The sequence below is a fragment of the Perna viridis genome, chromosome 9 (genome assembly GCF_037379345.1).
Source record: "Perna viridis isolate PV_CMFRI_1.1 ecotype Kerala chromosome 9, ASM3737934v1, whole genome shotgun sequence".
Lineage (NCBI taxonomy): Eukaryota > Metazoa > Mollusca > Bivalvia > Mytilida > Mytilidae > Perna > Perna viridis.
Genome location: NC_142453.1, coordinates 39,067,984 through 39,087,518, shown reverse-complemented (window position 1 = coordinate 39,087,518; position 19,535 = coordinate 39,067,984). Strand labels below are relative to the sequence as shown.

The window sequence follows — 19,535 nt, the reverse complement described above, 5'->3', positions numbered from 1 at the left end:
TGCACTCACTCTAGAAGAATATTTCAAGAAATTAACCTAAAAAAATTTTAACTACATGTATGCGCCCTACATTATTTTATATAATTTTATTTATTTATTTATTTATTTGTTTGTTTCATGTAATTCATGTATGGTCTTAAAGCGGGGACATGACTTATTAATGAACACGCATGGAAACCCTCACAGGTGTGATCAAATGCAGTTCGTCCACGTAATAGCAACACGTTTTCATATGACTAGTTCCCTGTTTATTTCAACGTCCATTCCACCTTAAGAAGATAACAGGGGTTCAGTCGACTGCAATCATGGATTTGAGAGGGGTGCTGGTTCTACCAGCGTTTTGTCTTCTATTAAGTCTTGTAAACGGTGACGACGTTGAGGATAAGGTGGTTGTCAGAGCAGTTGTGGAGGTATGATTTTAAAAAGCTTCGCATGCCAATAAAGCGTCCCATAACCTCAAGTATTTCACATTCACAGGTCTTTGAAAAATGTGTATGATTGATTGATTGTTGAGGTTAAATGACGGAGCAGCAATATTTCAGCTATATTCAGGTGATGAACATGAAATGGATGATAAAATGAGCATGAAACGATGATGAAATGAAATTCGAATGGGACACAATGATAATGGGCTCCACAAATTTTGATTGCCACTGGAAATTGGTAGAGTTTGCTAGGGTTGGACAATTTACACTGATTTAGCCTCCTGTGGCAGAGCCCACTGGTTCCTACTCTGAGAGAATACCACAGAAGGGTCTTTTAATGTGTGAGATACTAGGCATCTTTCCGAACACGTTGCACCTCTATGGTTTGCGGTTACATTTTTATGGCCTGACGACCCCAGCATGCCACCACCTGGGGCACACAACCCTAGCCCCAGGCCAGGGTTCTGAGCACTATTTACTAGTGTCTTATGAAATGCTTAGCGCTGTTTCGGGTCTATTCTTTTGACATCCAGACCCGCACAGGGCTGTGCAGGGAGTATTTTTTAAATGTTATAGTTGAATGTACATATATACTTGTTTTTTTAAATGCAGATGGTCTACTGTTTAACCCTTGTCTGTATTCAGTCTGTAACATTTTTTTCAACACACTTTTCTGAGCAACTAATCATCACATCAGCTTGAAATTATAGTACATTTTTCCTGTAGGTGTAATGCATGTCTTGTAGTGGGATCCATTATCAGGAAAATCCAACAACTGACTGTTAACTGAGGACTTTATTATTCTCATCATGTTATATCATGATTGAAAGCAGAGATATGACTTGTGAGCCATTGCACAAATTTCTTGTTTTTATTGACATGCATTTCTATTGTAATCTGTTCTCTTTTGATTGAATTTTAGTATGACAAATTTATGTTGGCTTCAATTTTTTGGAAAAATTGGTTCAAATGAAAGAAAATGGTGGTATGTTTCCATGTTTGGTCAGTCAGTGTGCCCTTCCGTTCTCTCATTCCTGTATCTTTACCCATTGTAATATTCATGATTTTCTTTTTGTATATATTTTACGGAAATATGAGGGAGTTCGTGAAATTATTAAGACTAATGAAGGTACATGTATATAAATGTGCCTTACAGGAATAGCAGTTCTTACATAATTTTGTTGAATACATTTAATGCCTTGATTTTGTTTGTGTTTGCAGAGCTGTGGTGGATGACGTTTGAACAGATTACCAGAGGTCAAGAGATTCATCTATGATGATATCCCTCTGTTGTATCCTTTAAACTTATAATTGTTCTTTCCATTTGTTTTCATTTTATATGCGGTAGTGCTTATGCAAAAATTGCAGTCTTGTTCACTTAGAAGAAAGTTTTTGTTGAATTCATTATTCTATTTGAATATGTATATAATCTAAGTACATGTTAAATAAATTATGCAGCAATTATTATGTTTAAGAATCTATCATTGATGTCATTTGTAGGTTTCTTTCATGTTAATACAGAATACTACTTTGAATTTTTGTGAAACAGTCACTTCAGAGCTTTTCTAATCTAATATTTCATTAATTTCGGTATAAAAAATTCAATTATTTTGTTCATTAAGATGCTGTAAAGAAATATATATATATTGATTGTATGTATTTTCTGTAGTTTACTCTTATAAATGATGATTTTACTGAGATTGATTTGTTGTAAATCTGTTGTGTTAAAGGTAACAGCTTATCATGTAGTCATCATTTGCATGTGAAATTTTGCTTTAAGATCCCATCAGTAAAGAAGTGTATCGATTAAAGTAGTAATTTATACTAACTTGACAAAATGCCAACAGGTGTTGAATGAATTTGAATAAGTTTTGCATTTTCTATTTCCTTTTATAGATAAATAATAACTGGAAAAGATTTTCATTTGAAAATATTTTAACACAATTCAATACCTTTTAATTCATAAAAAGTTCATTTACAGAGCAAGATCTTCCTCCTTAACAGTGATGAAATAAGGTTGCAGTTGTCAACCTGAGATTCCACATGACATTCTCTGTTCTGATGAATGATAATGTTATCAAGTGAAAAAATGTTTTACCTGCTTTAGGGCAATTTTATGTTTTTACAAGTTTCAGTCTTGTAGAGAATCTCCTACTTGAGTTAGTACCCTATTTTTTTAAAGCTGTTACCTCCTTGACTGAAACTTCATTTCCTGTAAATTAATACGATAAACTTTAAGAAAAACTGTGAGCAAAGGTCATGTAAAAAAATTATATCTACCTGCACTTGCTCCGTGACCCCACCTCAGAAATATAAAAAAATAGAACAGGAAGTTAAAGTCTGAAGTCAAATCTTACAATAGGGCCTACCTATATAGAGCTATTGTCAATGATAAGCAGTTGTGGAGAGAGTTAATAAAAATGTGGCTTGCAAACAGTTTAACAGGTACCAGGATCATTATCTACATGTATGTACCTCTGCTTTCTACATGGGGGTATAGAAAATAAAATCACAGATATTATATCAGTTTTCCTTTCCTTGGTAAAATTAAAATTAAACATTTATAATGAGGATAGGCATGGCATGTATGAATGTGATTGCAAATGAACTTTTGGACAGGTTTTAAAAATTGGGAACAAGGTGAAACAGAACAAAATTTGTATGTATGTGAAGTTGGATTCCGTTTAATCAATAGTATTGATTGACATTCAGTTTATACATATTAGGACAAACAGTTTTAAATAATAAGGGAAATGCAAATGTATGGTTATAGTTATATTTTACATCATATAATCTTTTAAATTTTGTTCATGGTAGAATTTTCACAAGAATAAAAATAGCAATGCTAATAGCACTTTTAATCTGTTTCACATGTATCTGACCTTAACTTATAACCAGTCACAATGTAGATTTTGTTAAGAAGCCAGGTGCTCCTCCAGAACTCTGTTTCAAGAATTCTGCTGGACAAGATGTTCAGGTTTGTTTTTATCTTGTTAGTAGAGGAAAAACATACATATTACAGCAAGTGAGACAATAACTTCAGGGGATAGAGTTGGTTTTTTTTTTTATTATTATTGAATGACCATTACTGGATAAATTGGTATTTGATTGATATCTGATAGAAAGTTTCCTTCTCTCTCAATTGTCCAATTATCAGGTATTGAGTATTCAGTCAAGGGAAGAGTAATCAAGGCAACCAAGGTTATAGCGGTAATCAAAAGAATGTAATCCAGGGGCAAAGACCTGAAATGGAAAGCAGACATACACAACAAGTAACATGAAGTAACTAAAATCATACATACAAAGTAACAAAAGAAAATGAGCAACTTGTACTCCACTAAAAACTTTCTTTTAAAAAAAAAGAAAGAAACAAATCTATGATGCACAATATACCAGTATACCAGTATGTATATGATACGTTTTTCAGAGGATCAACCTGGAAGATAAGAGCAGAGATGAGTGCAATGATTTACTGAAAAGTTGGAAATTTTACAAAAAGAATTCTAGGGATGAAGAAGTCCCAGAAACAGCTAATGGTCCTTATGAATTTAAAGAAGAATTATAAACCGAGAAGATATTTTAATTACTTATTGCACAACCACATCATTGTGAACTTGAAAATAGTTACTGTTCAGTGGAAAAAATTAATTCTCAGAAGGCAAACTTTAAATTTTGTTAAAAGTTATTAACTGTGCAATAATTTGAAAATTTGGATTTTGATTTTACCCTTGTTATTGTTAAAAAATTTCAATTATGAAATCCCTTAATATTTTTGTAAAGAGATTGTTTTAGGAATAAATAAAGCATAGAAAATCAGTGTAGGAGTACTTGTACAAATATTTTTTCATTAAACTTATATAATTTGGTCTTTGAAAAACTATGCAAAATTGTTAATCAAACATTGTTCACTGTTATTTAAAAGGGAAAGTGACCATGAATAGAAATCCATTGAGTTGAATGACTGATATTAACATGATACATGTATTTGTTAGATTTTATATTGAGAATGTCAACATTTTTAACTGTGTAAAATATGTGTGTTACATATCTTTATTTATATTGTTTATATTTTAAGAAAACATGATTTAAAGATGCCATTTTTTAGAACCCAATCAAGTCAGTGTTTTGTTGAGATATTATATGACAGGAGACAAATTGGCTCTTGCCAACTCAATTTTTTCTTAATTTCCTCAAGATGCAGTATTGATGAAGTTTCTGGTCAAAAGTTACAGACCAGGGATGGATGTATGTTTACTGAACTTTTTGAAATTTGAAGAATTTGGTTAAAATGAGTCATATTGTATAAACCTTATAATGAAATAAAATTTAAAAGGTTAGTTGTTTTTTTATGTATGAATGACTGTAGCTTAAGCTTGTTGTCAAAGCTTGTTGTCAAGGATAGTTGTCAAGTATTGTTGTCAAGCATTGTTGCTCATTACTAACAAGGAGAATACAAATGTACAATGGTTAAGGAATGCCACCAAGACAGTATGATATCAGAATTTACACGACTTTGACTACACAATCAAGACAAGTCTGTCAGTTCTTGGTGAAGTACTTGGTACATCTTATAGTTTACTTCAGCCAAAGTGGTTAAGAAATTAGCAATTTATAACAATGAAATAGTTGTTTTGACCCAGAATTCTTAAAACAGTGGAGGCCACAACTTCCAATATCAAAACCAACACATCTCAGGGGGAATATTGTGTTGAGTTCTACACTTACCCTACCGGTGCACCTGGTCCATGCTCCCACTTTTTAGTGGAGTCCGAGTTGCTCATTTGCTTTTGTTACTTTGTATGTATGATTTTAGTTACTTTATGTTCTTTGTTGTGTATGTCTGTATTCCATGTCTGGTCTATGTCCCTGGATTGCATTCTTTTGATTACTGCTATAACCTTGGTTCCCTCGATTACTCTTTCGTTGAAACTGCTATTTAAGGAAGGCATAGAAAGGCCCAAAGTGACCTTTTCTGATTTGTGGATGTAGAAAAATGAAGTACATGTATCAACATCTCAGTTTCCATTATAAGCCCATAGAGGCCCTTGAATTGCATGCATAAGACCTTAGTGTCTTTTTTTACTACAACCACTTTTTAATTGTTCCTTCTAGTAAAACGAAACCCTATTGTTAGAAGTGTATAAGGATGGCACCGGCAATAAAACTGTATTCACAAAGATTGGATTAAGACACTGTAAAAATCAAACATGAAATTCAGAGTTAGTTATATAATTTATTTTATGGAATGGCAACAATATTTGTGCATTAAGATTTGAGTCTGTACCCTTATTTTTTTCTCTATTATATAACGATGATGTTAGTGGAATAGCATTGTTCTTTCCTTATTCAAATAAAATTTACATGATGAACTTCCTTTTGAGTAGTTAACTGGACAGTTGACAAGGAGATTTAAACTTTCTACCTGATATACATGTAGATTGAAAGGCATTTCAATAGGTTATTGTCATTTAAGACCAACTCTATCTCCTATACATTACATGTTACGTGATAATGAATTACATCATCATAAAACTTATTATAAGAAAGGAACAGTTTTATGGTTCAAAATGATGAATTTTAAGGGTGCAATAGGCCCTATAACGTTAATTTCTTAGTTTTCTGGCCATTTGGCATCTAAACCCTTATGGGAGGAAAGCCTTTCTTTTTTAATTTTTTTGCCCCCAAAAGTGATGCTGGTGCTTTATTCACTGCTCATAGACAGAACAAAATACTGTGAAAGTACTTAAATTTGTGAATTAGGGAAGAAACAAAAAAATTGTGGTTTTGAGATTTTCAGTGTATTACTTTTTCATTGGAAACCATTTTTTTTTGTGTTTTAGCCTCTCCACAAAAACCACAAATACTGGTACCCCATGAACAATAGTACTTTCAGAGTATCGGGAAAGGCTTCTTCCATTTCTTTTTTATTGATACTACATGTATGGCAGAGAAAGGAATTCTTACATACACAGGAAAAAACTGCAACATGTTTTCATATGTTTGAAAAACACCTGATAAATATGTTTCTCATAGTCTCAAGACCACCATGAAAAAAAAAATGTTTTGACAAACAAAAAAGTGAAAATAAATCATATGGGAAATAAATGTCTTCCATAGGTCTTAATGTTTTAAAGGAGTATTGTTTTCATATGATTTTAGAAAAAAAATTGTTTCGATGTGTTTTTAAAGACACAAAACTCTATATTTTGATTTCAATTCAATGAAATCATGTCACATTTTTTCTGTGTACCCCGCACATTAAAGGAGGAGCTTAATGACGAATTGATGCAAATTGATGTGACTAGTGCACTTCAGGAAACTAGTTCAAAGGGGCATCACTCTCACAAAATTTGTGGGATAAAAATTGGTAACATGAAGATCTACATGCTGTGTGCCCTTACTACATACCAAGTTGCATGAATTTGTGTTCAGAAGGAGTAGCAATGACAAGATGCTTCAGTAGTGTGCTTCAGGAAACTCAGTTCAAAGGCAAATAACTTAGAGAGGTCAAAGTTTTCTGGTAATATGCACAACCACATATTGTGTCCTTTGTAAATATCAACATACCAAGTTTTGAGAATTCTGTTTAGTAGTTTGAGAAGAGTTGTGATGATAAAAAGAGGACTGACAAACAGACAGATCAAAAACATTGTGTGGGATAATAATAGTCGAAAATGAGGAACACTCAAAAGTGGTCATAGTGTGGTATTCACCCACAAATCTGTTCTTCTGCTGATTCATTTTCACTTCAATGCATTACTTAAATAACACACACATCATCAATCCTCCATATCAATTTTTAAAATATTAAAAACCAAAATAATTTTTTTGTTATCAATAATATTCAGAGTACAACTTGATTAATTATTTCCATCTTAATTTATAATTTATAATCACATTAAGTAGCACTCCAGCTAAGAATCATGCAAAATGTGATATAAGGTTGGAAAGCCTACATATTTTTATTTTTGATATTTTGTTTAAAATGCTTTAGTAAACAGAAATTAACACTTGGTTTTTCATATAACCCGTGCTCTTATGAGATAAAAATTATATAGAAAGCACTGTAGATTTCAAAATTAAGGGAGATAACTCTGTAAATGGCACTCAAATATAATAGAATCTATTTGATTTTCAATGTTGATTATCTCCTAAGAGCAGGCAGTTTTGAATGAATAATTACACATTTCATTGTATAGACCCATAAAACAACTTAATGACAAAAATAAAAATATGTAGCCTTTTTGGGATGTATCACATTTTTCAGATTTTGCATGATTCTTACAAAGACCGCTACTTAAATACCAATGCATCAAACTTTATTTGTAACTATTGACAGTATTACTTTACAGTTCACAGGACAGTGAAACAACACGTAAGCTGTATCAGTATGTAGTAAACACTGTTAGACTGTAAGTTGCATGTAATTTCACGACATGATGAAAACTTACAATGGTTATAATTTAATTATTTCATAGTTTAACTGCCGAAATCATACATAACAATAAAAAAAATCTAAAACACCAATACCCTATTCTGTAAGAAGTATTGAGAAGAAAATGCTTTAACTTCACAGAATAATATAATTTAAGGCTATGCCTATGATGAAAGGAGTCATATTTTAGACAAAATAGGGCTTTTGCACTTGCGCAATGGTCTACTTCTATGTTGACAAATTTCTTCACTTCTGTAATAATATTTTTTAGCCATTTATACTTCTGGTCTTACATTCTGCATATGTAAGACATTGCTGATGCTCCATCCTTCAGTATTGATGTACCATGACAACTTGAATTTTCACAATTTTACAAGATGTGTGTTGACGACCCTATACTGTAGCCAATAAGGCATTCATAGCTTTTATTTATGTTAAATCAACTGGTTTAGAGTAATACATCCATGAGGTTAATACAAGAAGGTTTCTGAGGCTGAAAATGTGTAAAAAGTGAAGTTTTACATGTTGAAGGAGCAAACCAAAACTTTATAGCCATAAAAAAATATGAAACCAAATATTTCTGTATTGTTTTATTGATCATATGTGAGAAAGTTGAGAGGGATACATTACATATTTCGACTGTATAGTTCCTGAGAAAAAGTGTTTATCTGAATTAGTCTATAAATTAGTAATTCAAAACATAGTTACCTCCTATTTGGCATGTTCTGAATTTTCCTTCATTAAAAAAAAATAAATCTGCAATCCTCATTTCAATCCTCACTTAATCTATAAGTTGATTGATTGTTCAAGAATAAAATTTGGTAATTATCAGTGACATGACAACAAGTTAATTGGCCATCTGTTTAACATACGGACAGGCCAAAAACAATACGTAACCCCACTAATTACTTTTGTGACAACACAGAAAGTTTAACTTTCATGTTTAATGTAAAGATTATACTGGAAAACACAGTAACATTTTCTTTTACCAAAAATTGGTTCATAATATTTCAATGGTATGAGAGTTAGGCTAAAACTGTGGTTTTAGTATACTTATATTCAGTAAAATTATGAAACGTCATTTATTCAAATACAAAGATAATACAAGGATATGACCAGACTTTATTAAGTCTAGTGACATTACCCAGGCAAAATGAAAGAATTACTTTATCACACAGCATTTTCTACAAGAACAAGTTAAGCACTGTATCAGTAAATGAAAAAAAAAACATATGTAGCACTATGGAGACGTAAACCACTTTAAAATAACATAAAAAGAAAACAAATAAATAGAAGTTTTTCAAAGCTTTACATATCATGAGTGATCTAATAGCAAAAAAATCAAGCATGGAAGAGCTTTTGAAATGACAACCACTTACATATAACTAAAAATAACAGAGGGAAATCAGGGTTTTCAAGTGAAAGTCTGACAGTAATGCCAGGCCATAATGTACTTATAATAAACAGTATAACATAACTGAAGGCCATCTTTAAAATTTCTAGTTCTGTTGTTTATTAAGAACCCACAAAAAAACCTACTCAAGAAATTATTTGCTTCATTCCCATGAAAGATATTATTTGTTCTATCTTTTAAGCTTATTTCTGTTAAAATAAGGTCATTTTAAAGAAAAAAAATTGTGAGTTGGTGATCAGAGAGTCAATGTATTAAGAATGGCCTTAGCTAAGGAAACATTCAATTTCTCTAAAAATTAAATCTGCATCATTCTGATCATGATTAAATAAAATTTCTCCTTCAGTAATAAATGGTTTATATCATTACTCCACTGGAGATGGTAAAATTAACATTTTCAAAATGTGAGCTTTAGAAAGCATGTTAAAAACTTAATTTTACCATAGAGTCAAGACAGAATTGATATGAAGAATAGGCTTCAGGAGAATCAGTTTCTCACAGGAAATCTGTAGAAAAACTGTAAAATTGAAAATGGTGGGAATTTAATCAACATCCAGTGCTTAAAAAGTCACTAGCATTTTTAATCATCGACTTAGAATGGGAGATATCAATTAATTAAAAAAAATTTATTTTGATGTCAGAAATCATACTGGACTTGGTTGATAAAGCATATGAAATATATATAGTTATTTCAACAAGGAAGAAAAAGAACAGTTTAACAATACTTTTTTGATATAGATATGATGCATCATGAAAATATAATGCACACGGTCGAACAATAATAACTCATAAATAACATGTTTATACAGTCACAGTCTGTACTATTTGAGAATGGTATCATCTAATGATTCCAGTGGAGGCTCAGGTTGTTTACACGATTTTACCAATGATTTATATACTAGTTCATTTAAAGATTCTCTCATCCCAGCATCTAAACCACCAAGCACATTCTGAAAGACAGAAAAACAATTTTTTTATATAATAGTTTATTCAAAGATTCTCTCATCCCAGCATCTAAACCACCAAGCACATTCTGATAGACAGAGACATTTTTTTATCATGTTTCTTCAGGGGCTGTTTTTATTGATATATTTCATATGAATAATCCAAATCCTATCTAGAGTTGTCTACCTTTATGACTGAATGACTCGGTCATCAATCTTTTAAAATCTGCCCGATTACAAAGAAGTAAAACAAATCCATGATTTAGATTGTATTCATAGGAAAATTCTTTTGTAAACAGATTAAACATACATGTATCTTGTGTGACTTAATATCTGTATTTGATAGTTACACAGACAAATATTGTTATGTAAAATTTATGTCAGTCTTACATGAATTTTGCTCAATTCAGGTAAAAGTAAGTATTTGCTCATGTAAAATTCACATGAAATGATTATGCCTGAGTAGCCATTTTTATTTTCAAAAACTAAGTAGCACAATATCTAAATACTTTGTTGAAGTTTAAATGGTGAATATAAGCATGTAATTATCACAAACTTTCTAGTTCTCTACACTATATATACATTTTTATCTATACATGTACATGTATGTTATACCAGTTACATGTAATTTGCAGTGAAAATCCATACAAAGTAATGGGAATGTGTAGAAGTAGTAACAAACTTATAGCATACCTTTAAAATAGAATCATTATTTCTCAGTTGTAACACAGATATAATGGCTATTTCACTGTTAGTTCTGACTATAGTGTTCTTCTCTTTGGTTCCCATTACAAGTGGAGGTACAAAAAGTTTAACAAAATCCTCTTTGAGATCTCCCTTGTGTGACAGGTGAGGGACAATTTGAGTCACCAACTGTTTAACATCATTAGAGTCATTTTTCATTCCCTAAAAAAAAAAAAAAAGCAATAATTTAGAAATGATTAAACCTTAATGAAAATACTGTACAAACAGTGGGGAAAGGATGTTTGAAGAAAACTTTTTGTTAGGGTGAATATTATCCATGGTGTATTGCACTGCTTAGTAATCTGTCGTAACTAAATCTTGATTTATCAGTGACTGGAGGACTTTTTTGTTTTCAGTTATTTCATAATATTAGAGAAGTGAGAGGCTAAGTAGATGGGTTTTATATAAACAAAACTATAATTATCTATTTATTTTTTTGTCTTGTTTATTAACTTACCCATGTTAAGAGAGTTAACTGGGTAAGGGAATAGATATATATATATATATATATATACTTCATCATATCTCAGTGCAAAAGAGACTTAGATAGAACAAATATTCAACTGTATATTGCTGTTAAAGAAGTATTGTTTCTAGTATCAATTTACATGGTTTTCATGATTTTTCAAATAACAAAATCAGATTCACATTGGCATGTAAATTTTCCATCAAAACTCAGATGTTTTAATAAAGAAGGAAATGTTACCTATAAAATAGACTATAGCACTAAATATTTACCTTTATAAGACTAGTGAGAAGTTCGGTGTCCAGTTCACCTACAGACTGCTGGTAGATAAGTAAATACCCCAAACATCTATAACCACACAGGCACAGTGGAGTCTAAAACAAAATAAATCAACATAAGTCAATACTAATGTTCAGAAAAACAATAATGCTATTGGGTACCAATTTCCACAATTTTGTGTGTTTGATTAAAACACAAATTTACAATTCAATGCATCCTTTTCTAAAGTACATTTGGGCCAAACTATAACAGCAACTCATTCTGAGGGCTAAGCCAGAAATAAATGTATAGGGGGTAGGAAAGCACTATAAATTCTACCCCACCATGCAAACAAGTTTTTCCTATGATTGTTATAGGTAAATCCTCCAGAAATAACCACCACCCATCAAATTTAAAAAGAAGTGGCTTCCAACCCCTCAAACAAATAATTTTAGAATGGGCCAAATGTTTTCCTACAAATTCACAAGTTCTTTTTCTTTAAGCTAAGCAACGCTAGGCTATAGAGGTAAAGATTTGAAATTAAAAGTATATAATACACAGATACATACACAAGATAAAAGAACCTACCCTATCAGAAGAAGTAAGATCCTGTATTGTTTTAGTCAGGCTACTGCTATGTTGACTATATAGTTTCTCAGCTGCTTCCTTCAGTGCCACACCTAAAGCAATACCTCGACCATGTCGAACAGCAAAGTCCTGGCTTGGGTCAGTATCTAAAACATAGTCAAAGTATTGATAAACCTTCTACTAAGTTTAATACCTAAACAATCATTCAAGCATACTAAGACAAAAATATGATACAAACTGTTACTCATAAAGTATCAACAAATCTATAGCAGTCACTACTAGGTTTAATGTATGAGGTTTCCAGTAAAATCTATGTCTACAACTTCAACCAGTACAAGTAGGTTCTTCAAAGAAACTATTCATGACAGTTTATTTTTTGTGTAAAAGGTCTTAACCCTAAATAGCAAAAATAAAAAAGCCGCGAAAATTTCACGGTTCACAGTACTCTTTTTTCAATTAACTATTGGTATACAGAATATACATGTACTTACATTTACAGTATAAATGCCCGGAAAAAAATGTGTTTAGTAGCAACATACCTAATAAGTGTGTGATCATGACATCAGTACGATCAGCGTCAGGCAAAGATTTACACAATGCTCCCAGACATGCTGATGCTACACTCCTAGTTGTCTCCTCCTGACTTCCCATCAGTCCTAGTAATGCAGTCATCACTTGCTTTTTTAATGGCTCTGCCATCTTTGCTCCTGCACCAGTGATACAGAATCGCAAAGCTTGTAGCATAGTGTCCCTAGAATAGTATTCAGAATTAAAAATTAGAAGTGAAAGAAGAACCTTAATATTTCAATATACTAAATCTATCAACATACTTTGGAGAATTGTTAATATTCATTTTCTATTTTTAGGTAATTATCAATTAAGGAGGTAGATCTAGGGTAAGGGACATAACTCTTAAAATCAGTAATATGTTTGTATCATATTAAATTTCAACAATGCCTATCGAGCTTTCATTTGAGACAGACTGAAATCAGTCCAAGTTAATTCGATGCATACAAAAGACTGATTTAAAATGTTGAATACAAAGGTTCAATGATTTGTAAGAGTTGTTTCCCTTACCTTAGGTCTACCTCCTTTAAATCAGTACAAAACAACATAAAGGAGAAGACTATGTTATTGTGCAAGTCATAAATATTGAAACTAATCTGTTAAATGCTCATGAAAATTAAATTGAAACGAAATAATTTCCTTTTCTTAACTAATTAATTGTGATTTATAATTAGGGAATTTGAATTTCCCGTGCCTATGGGCACCACCATGAATGGTTAAGCTGTGACGTCACAAAGTCGGTTTGTAAAGTGAAAGTAAATAGGTAATTGATTACGATGTTCAAAGAAAGTGGGACTTTCCCCTATAATTTCAATCCAAAATAAACAGAACAGATTGAGGCACAACATGTAAGCAAATGTCAAACAACATTGACGAACAACGGGATTTGCAGCCAGAAGACTAGTATGTCTGAGGAAAATCTAATGGCTACTTCCATGTGTTCGTGTTACCTGTTAGAAAACTTTTTGAATATTTCTCTTTTATCATTTGTGCAATCGTAAGCTTGACAAGACTGCATGTTTTGGTGATTAAATAAACAGGATCATAGAAATATTTACAGAATATTTTTTGGTTACATATTATTTGCAGTACTAGTATTAATACCAAACCGACTTAATGATATCATGAGCTAATCAGAAGCTATCGGTAAAAATTGATAAAATCTGCTCATGATCTCCCTTCAGATAGGATAGTTCTGCAAAATGGCTATCCACATATATTTCAAAGATTTTGAATTTTACATAACCATGAGCATTTCACAAAAGCACATTTTGCATGAAGGATTATTTGTTTTCGTTTATGTGGGTATGATTTTTCATAAGAGCCCAATTTAATGCAAAGGTAGTCTTTCCCTTTAATGCTTTTTCTAACAATTCAAATCATCCATTTCAGTAATACTCAACGACTACACCTCACTACATGTATTTTTTATAAAATTTCCCTCTGTATTTTGGCTTGTTTTATTTGTGATATCTTATTCCAACATGCAATGTATTGGTAATCCTGTACAATTACAACCTCTAACCTGATGGCTTCAAAAGTAAGGTAACCTAAGATCTAGCCTAAAGATAATAAAGAAGTAAGAGAAGATAAAAATTAGATCACACTTCAAACAAGGGTTTGTTATCGGTATATCAGATCCAATAATTCTTGTGTCAAATAACACATTGCAAAACTTTGAAAAGGTTTATAGTAGTTCTTTTCAGGCCAAAGTACATTATCTATCTACAAGTGAGAGCTACAATCTACAACCTGTAGGTTCCACAAAGAATTTCTTCTGAAGTGGTAGACTTTACCATGTGACTTAATGATGAAAGGTTTAACGTTTTATATAATCAGTGTCAACATATTTAAATAAGTATATAATGGAACTGTTTTTACCTAACACCACTTTCTGTGGCATTCTTGACACCATTAAGTAATTCTGTGAAGAGTGGATCAACTCTGACATGAATAACAATCAGCTCCCCTAATGCAGCAGCAGCCTTAAGTCGGACAGATCTCTGAGGATCATTTAATGCTTTCAAAAATGTTGTCTGGAGCTGTGGCAAAAATGGCTTCAGTTGTACACCAACCTGTAAAACGTTTGTATAGATTATAGACTAGATTTCGTATGAAGATTACAATAAAAGACAACCACATATAGTTTGTTCCACTCCATAAATGGAAACTTTGTAAAATCTTTCAAAATGTTGAAAATAAAAGAAATAACTACTGAAATTTATTCAATATACTTGAGAGATTTTAAGTCACTACTTTTGATCTTCAAATCTTAATATTGTAAATCTCATGTATCACATGTCAAAGAAATTTTCTAATAAGGTATACCTTGGTCAATAATTTAGTTAATGTCTCTAAGACAGCTACTTTTAGACTCCAGACAAATCTGTCACCAAGGATACGGATTAGTGGACCTGTAATGTTGAGGACCGACACCTTCAGTGCTTCAGCACTTGTAATATCAATCAGTTCACCTAAACCAATAGCAGACTGTTCCTTCAACTCTTGTGTTCCTGTCAATATTCCTTCTCTGAAGATCGGTAATACTGGGGTTATACCCTGTAAAACAAAATAAATACAGATTTAGTTTTTTGTCTCATCATTTGTTTTGTAACTGTTTAAAGTTACAGTATAGATATATTTATTGGAGTTCAATGGGAACATGAAAAAATAATATTTCAAATTGAAAATTCAGCAAATAGTCAAGAAAATTACTGACCATTGCATTAAATCATAATATTTTTTGCACTTGATTTTACATGTAAAGCTATCATTATATGATTTCATATATGTAACTTGCAACATTTGAAGTATAATATTTTTCAATCATTTGCACATTGCAAGGAAGTATCATTCAATAAAATAAATCCTTACTATTCCAAAAGCTATTGTTGGGTGACTTTTTTTTAAATCAAGACTTTCAAACATGTATTAAAGACAGTTTACAAAACATACATTAATATTGTTAGGAAGAATCATTACATAAAGTAAATAACTATGTAATAAATCACTTTAAGCTGCTTATGCAAATGACGATAGAAACAAGAAACTATATTCACCTTTTTAGGAATACTAAACCCAGGCAACTCAGGGCCATCCATATCAGACACAGCATACTTGACAGACTGTCTGACATCAGATATATACTGTAACATCTCTGTTGCATCTAGTTTCTATAAAATAAGATAAAATTTTCCTAAAATTCATCCTGATATAAATATCAAGTTCATTTGGTCAGTAAATAAATGTAGTTACTTTTAATGCTCCTACTTTTGTGATAAAGGCACTCTCTCAACGTATTTAAAATATGTAAATTACCTTGGTGGAGGTCTTATGAAGTGTTTCAATTTCATAACTTTGCTTGGATTAAGCATTTCTATGTTTTCTTTGAACTATACTTTAAACTTTAAAAAAAAAACCTGTCTACTTTTAACTTTGTAAATGTATTTATCATGTCTTACCTTAGGCACTGCACACAGACATTCCCATGATGCCTATTTGTTTTCACCTGACTTACCTTAGTCACTGCAGAAAGACATTCCCATGATGCCAAGAGAATCTTATCATTTTTTCTGATGAACAAAGCAATGAGACCTCTAAACAGCTGAACTCTGTAGTCACTATAGTCTACATCAGAATTATCACAGAATTGGTGGAGTATTGTAATGGCTGCCCAACACGTGGCTTCATCTTTCTGAATAGAGGCTGATAGTAACTCAGTAACAATGATTCTGACACCATGGTCATCCTTCACTGACAGCACAACCTTCTTGCAGTATTCTAGTTCCTAAAATAATGGAAATACAATAAGGTTAATGAAATCATTGGAAGAGTAGAGGTGAAGGTTCCTAATTAACAATAGTACATGACTATCTGTATCATAATTTACAGTACAGACTAGGTGAATCATAGAGTATGTACCTTGACATTTATAACATTACCATGAAAATCTTATTAGCATTGGTATTTTAAATGAAAATAATTGTTATGTAGGAGTTTTTTCATAATAAAAGTATTGGGTCTCAATACCAGTTGACTACCTAAACTTCACCAACCTTGACCTAATTCTAGTGAAAAAAAAAACAGAACTGCCCTCAAATTACTGAGACTCTCACCGGCATTTTTTTTATCTTCATTTTCACATATAGACTATACAAATGCATCCCAATGGAGAAAATTCTATTGTATTTGAAGATTGTCATCATCAATCTTGACTTGATGGCCACAAATAGTCACTGACTGCCCCCCAAGTGATGAGTAATCAGCCAAACAATTCACAACCATCAACTCCACAATCGAAACCTCAGAATCTTCTAATACAATATAATTATTTCCTTATTTTTGGTGCCAACAACTATAAATAACAATAATCTTGTTAAAAATGTTAATAAAAATTACACCAAAAAAGACTTCCAGCCATGAATGTATATCAACATTTGATTTTTTTTTATAGATCCTCCAAAATTTCTACTTACCTGAGATTCATCAGGTCCACCCCACTTTTCACTAAGTGAAGACAATAATGCAGGTAAAATCTTTGGCAGATATTTAGTCAATGTTTCACCAGCTACAGATGACAGGAAGGATAAAGCCTTTGTGTTCACAGGTTTGGCTGTTAACTGTAACATAACAAAACTCAGTAAATGACAGCCTTCCAAGGGAAGTAAAGGAATTTAAAAGAGACTAACAATCAATAATGTTTTGAGAAAAATTTAAATTATCTCCCTTGTTGAACTTTGTATCAAAATTATATTTTTAAGTATTCTAGTATGACCATGGTGTTAAATAAAAAAGAAAATGGGTTAAAAAATAATATAATCTAGTAGTATAGTAAAATGTGTATGGCAAATGGAAACTTTATTTAAACTTTGTATCTTTTAAAAAGGAGGAAAACCTTGAGGGAGGATTTTCAGAGATATCCACCATATATATATCATTGGAAAAGTTATACAACTGGTGTGGTGGTAATGCTTGCTTTAGGGGTACCAAACTGAGCACCTGGTTGCTCCAAGTACTACCCTTGGGAAGGTCTGAGACATAGGCAGCAAACCCTCTAGAAGGAGGTCCTCTGAACAGAGGAGTGGGACAACAGAAACAGGCTAGATAGGGAATTTTCAGCATGTGAGGTCTACAGACTGATGCTATGTTCCCTGCTCTAGTTGTAAGTAGCCCATTGCCAGCTTCTGTAGTACAATTTGCAAGATAGCCCAGGGGCTATAACTCAATTCAGACTACTCTATCACCACAACCACCACTTTTTTCCAATTTGACACCAGGGTTTAAGGATGTACCTCTGTTCACGTCCATCTGAGCCAAATTTTTCACCCTCCTCAATGTTAATATATATTTTCCATTTTAAAATATTGCTGCTTCATTAAATTTTTAATTGGAACATATGCTTGCAGAACACCAACACCTCTGATCATCAGCATCTAGTTTTCCCTAATTTCCCTAAAGCAAGATAAAAATGTGAAAAGAAGTTGCCAAGAATAAGTCCCTTTGATATGGAATAAGTGTTTAAGGAGACAGTTGGTCACAAAATAAAATAACCATGAAACTGAGTTGGCATCCTAGAACATAAAAATAAGCATCCATGAAAATAACTTTAGTTTGCATACATTTCTACAAAGAATATGTAATATGCAAAGATGAAGGATAAGTATTCCTACTGTCTATAGATCTGTATTTTGTATTTCTAGTATATGTATAAATTACCTGTGGTATGAGGTATGGAAGGACAACATAACTTTTGACCATCATCACTTGTCTGAGTCCATCCAGAGCTTGTTCTGCCATATCATCATCATCCTGTCAATAACATATTAATTGTTAATTATTTTAGAGTTTCCTCTCATCTAACAACTTTATTTGTATGTATAAAAACAATGAAATCATTGTCAAATTTAGATCCTTTATAAGTCTTTTTGTGTGTGTGTGTGTGTGTGTGTGTGTGTGCGTGTGTGTAGGGGGGTAACATACCACCTTCTTTCATTGTAACTTACCATGTACAAATTTGAGTGGTTATTCTTCCTTCATACCTTTTCATACATTGGATTTTTTACATTAAATTTTGGTTGTGTATAATGGAGATGTCTGTTTTATTCTTGTTAGATATGTTTTTGGTTTTATTTCAACACTAAGATACAAAACATGCCAAGTATGTTTAACATACTATCATTAATGATTTAGAATTACCAGTTTAGATAAGAGATGTGGCAGGATTTCATCCAAGGCTCTAGGTCCAGTGTTGGCATGGAGATTGTCAAATGTCTTTGCAGCTGCCTCTCTGACCTCTGGTAAGGGGTCAATCAGGGCTTTCCTCACAGTGGGAATCAAACTCTCTGCATATACTGCCACCTTCAACAGATCAATAATAATTGCAACAAGAGCTAAAATTTTTCTTTTAAATATGAACTCAACGCTCTGAAAATGACAACTACACATGCATTTGAATGGTAGACTAGGACCCATTCTCGTGATACCACAGAGTCACATGACAAACTCTATTATAACTGATATTTCATCTCTAGTTGCCATCTTCAAGAATACTTTGTATAATGCATGGTAGAGATCGACCTTGAGAGCTATCTAAATCACACACAAGTCTATCCAGATTTGTTGTTAAAGTAGCACCATTCCAATTTAAATTGTTTTGCTAAGCTTTATGTACTATTTTGCCCTATTATTTTCATACATA

General features: G+C 32.0%; 2 protein-coding genes and 1 non-coding gene across 3 annotated transcripts in view; 2 read left to right on the top strand and 1 right to left on the bottom strand.

Moving 5' to 3' along the window:
* The first annotated feature begins 249 nt into the window (after positions 1–249).
* On the top strand, positions 250–4,762 carry LOC148608427 (selenoprotein M-like). The gene is made up of 4 exons (XM_088546991.1): positions 250–410; positions 1,647–1,717; positions 3,324–3,402; positions 3,853–4,762. The coding sequence occupies exons 1-4, from the start codon at positions 306–308 to the stop codon at positions 3,988–3,990; spliced, it is 393 nt and encodes a 130-aa protein (XP_088403117.1). The 5' UTR covers positions 250–305; the 3' UTR covers positions 3,991–4,762.
* A 3,673-nt stretch (positions 4,763–8,435) lies between these two features.
* The window catches only part of LOC148608424 (stalled ribosome sensor GCN1-like), a 47,860-nt gene continuing 36,760 nt past the window's right edge, over positions 8,436–19,535 (bottom strand). Inside the window, exons 40-51 of the mRNA XM_088546990.1 lie at positions 19,034–19,195; positions 18,554–18,646; positions 17,314–17,457; positions 16,356–16,625; positions 15,898–16,011; positions 15,167–15,397; positions 14,720–14,913; positions 12,811–13,022; positions 12,272–12,417; positions 11,698–11,799; positions 10,909–11,121; positions 8,436–10,221 (exon numbers count right to left, since the gene is read on the bottom strand). Of these exons, the coding sequence (XP_088403116.1) occupies positions 10,093–10,221; positions 10,909–11,121; positions 11,698–11,799; positions 12,272–12,417; positions 12,811–13,022; positions 14,720–14,913; positions 15,167–15,397; positions 15,898–16,011; positions 16,356–16,625; positions 17,314–17,457; positions 18,554–18,646; positions 19,034–19,195 (2,010 nt within the window). The 3' untranslated portion in view covers positions 8,436–10,092. The remainder of the gene's footprint in view (positions 10,222–10,908; positions 11,122–11,697; positions 11,800–12,271; positions 12,418–12,810; positions 13,023–14,719; positions 14,914–15,166; positions 15,398–15,897; positions 16,012–16,355; positions 16,626–17,313; positions 17,458–18,553; positions 18,647–19,033; positions 19,196–19,535) is intronic.
* Positions 17,797–18,084, top strand: LOC148608426 (Nuclear RNase P). Its single transcript, XR_015915703.1, has one exon.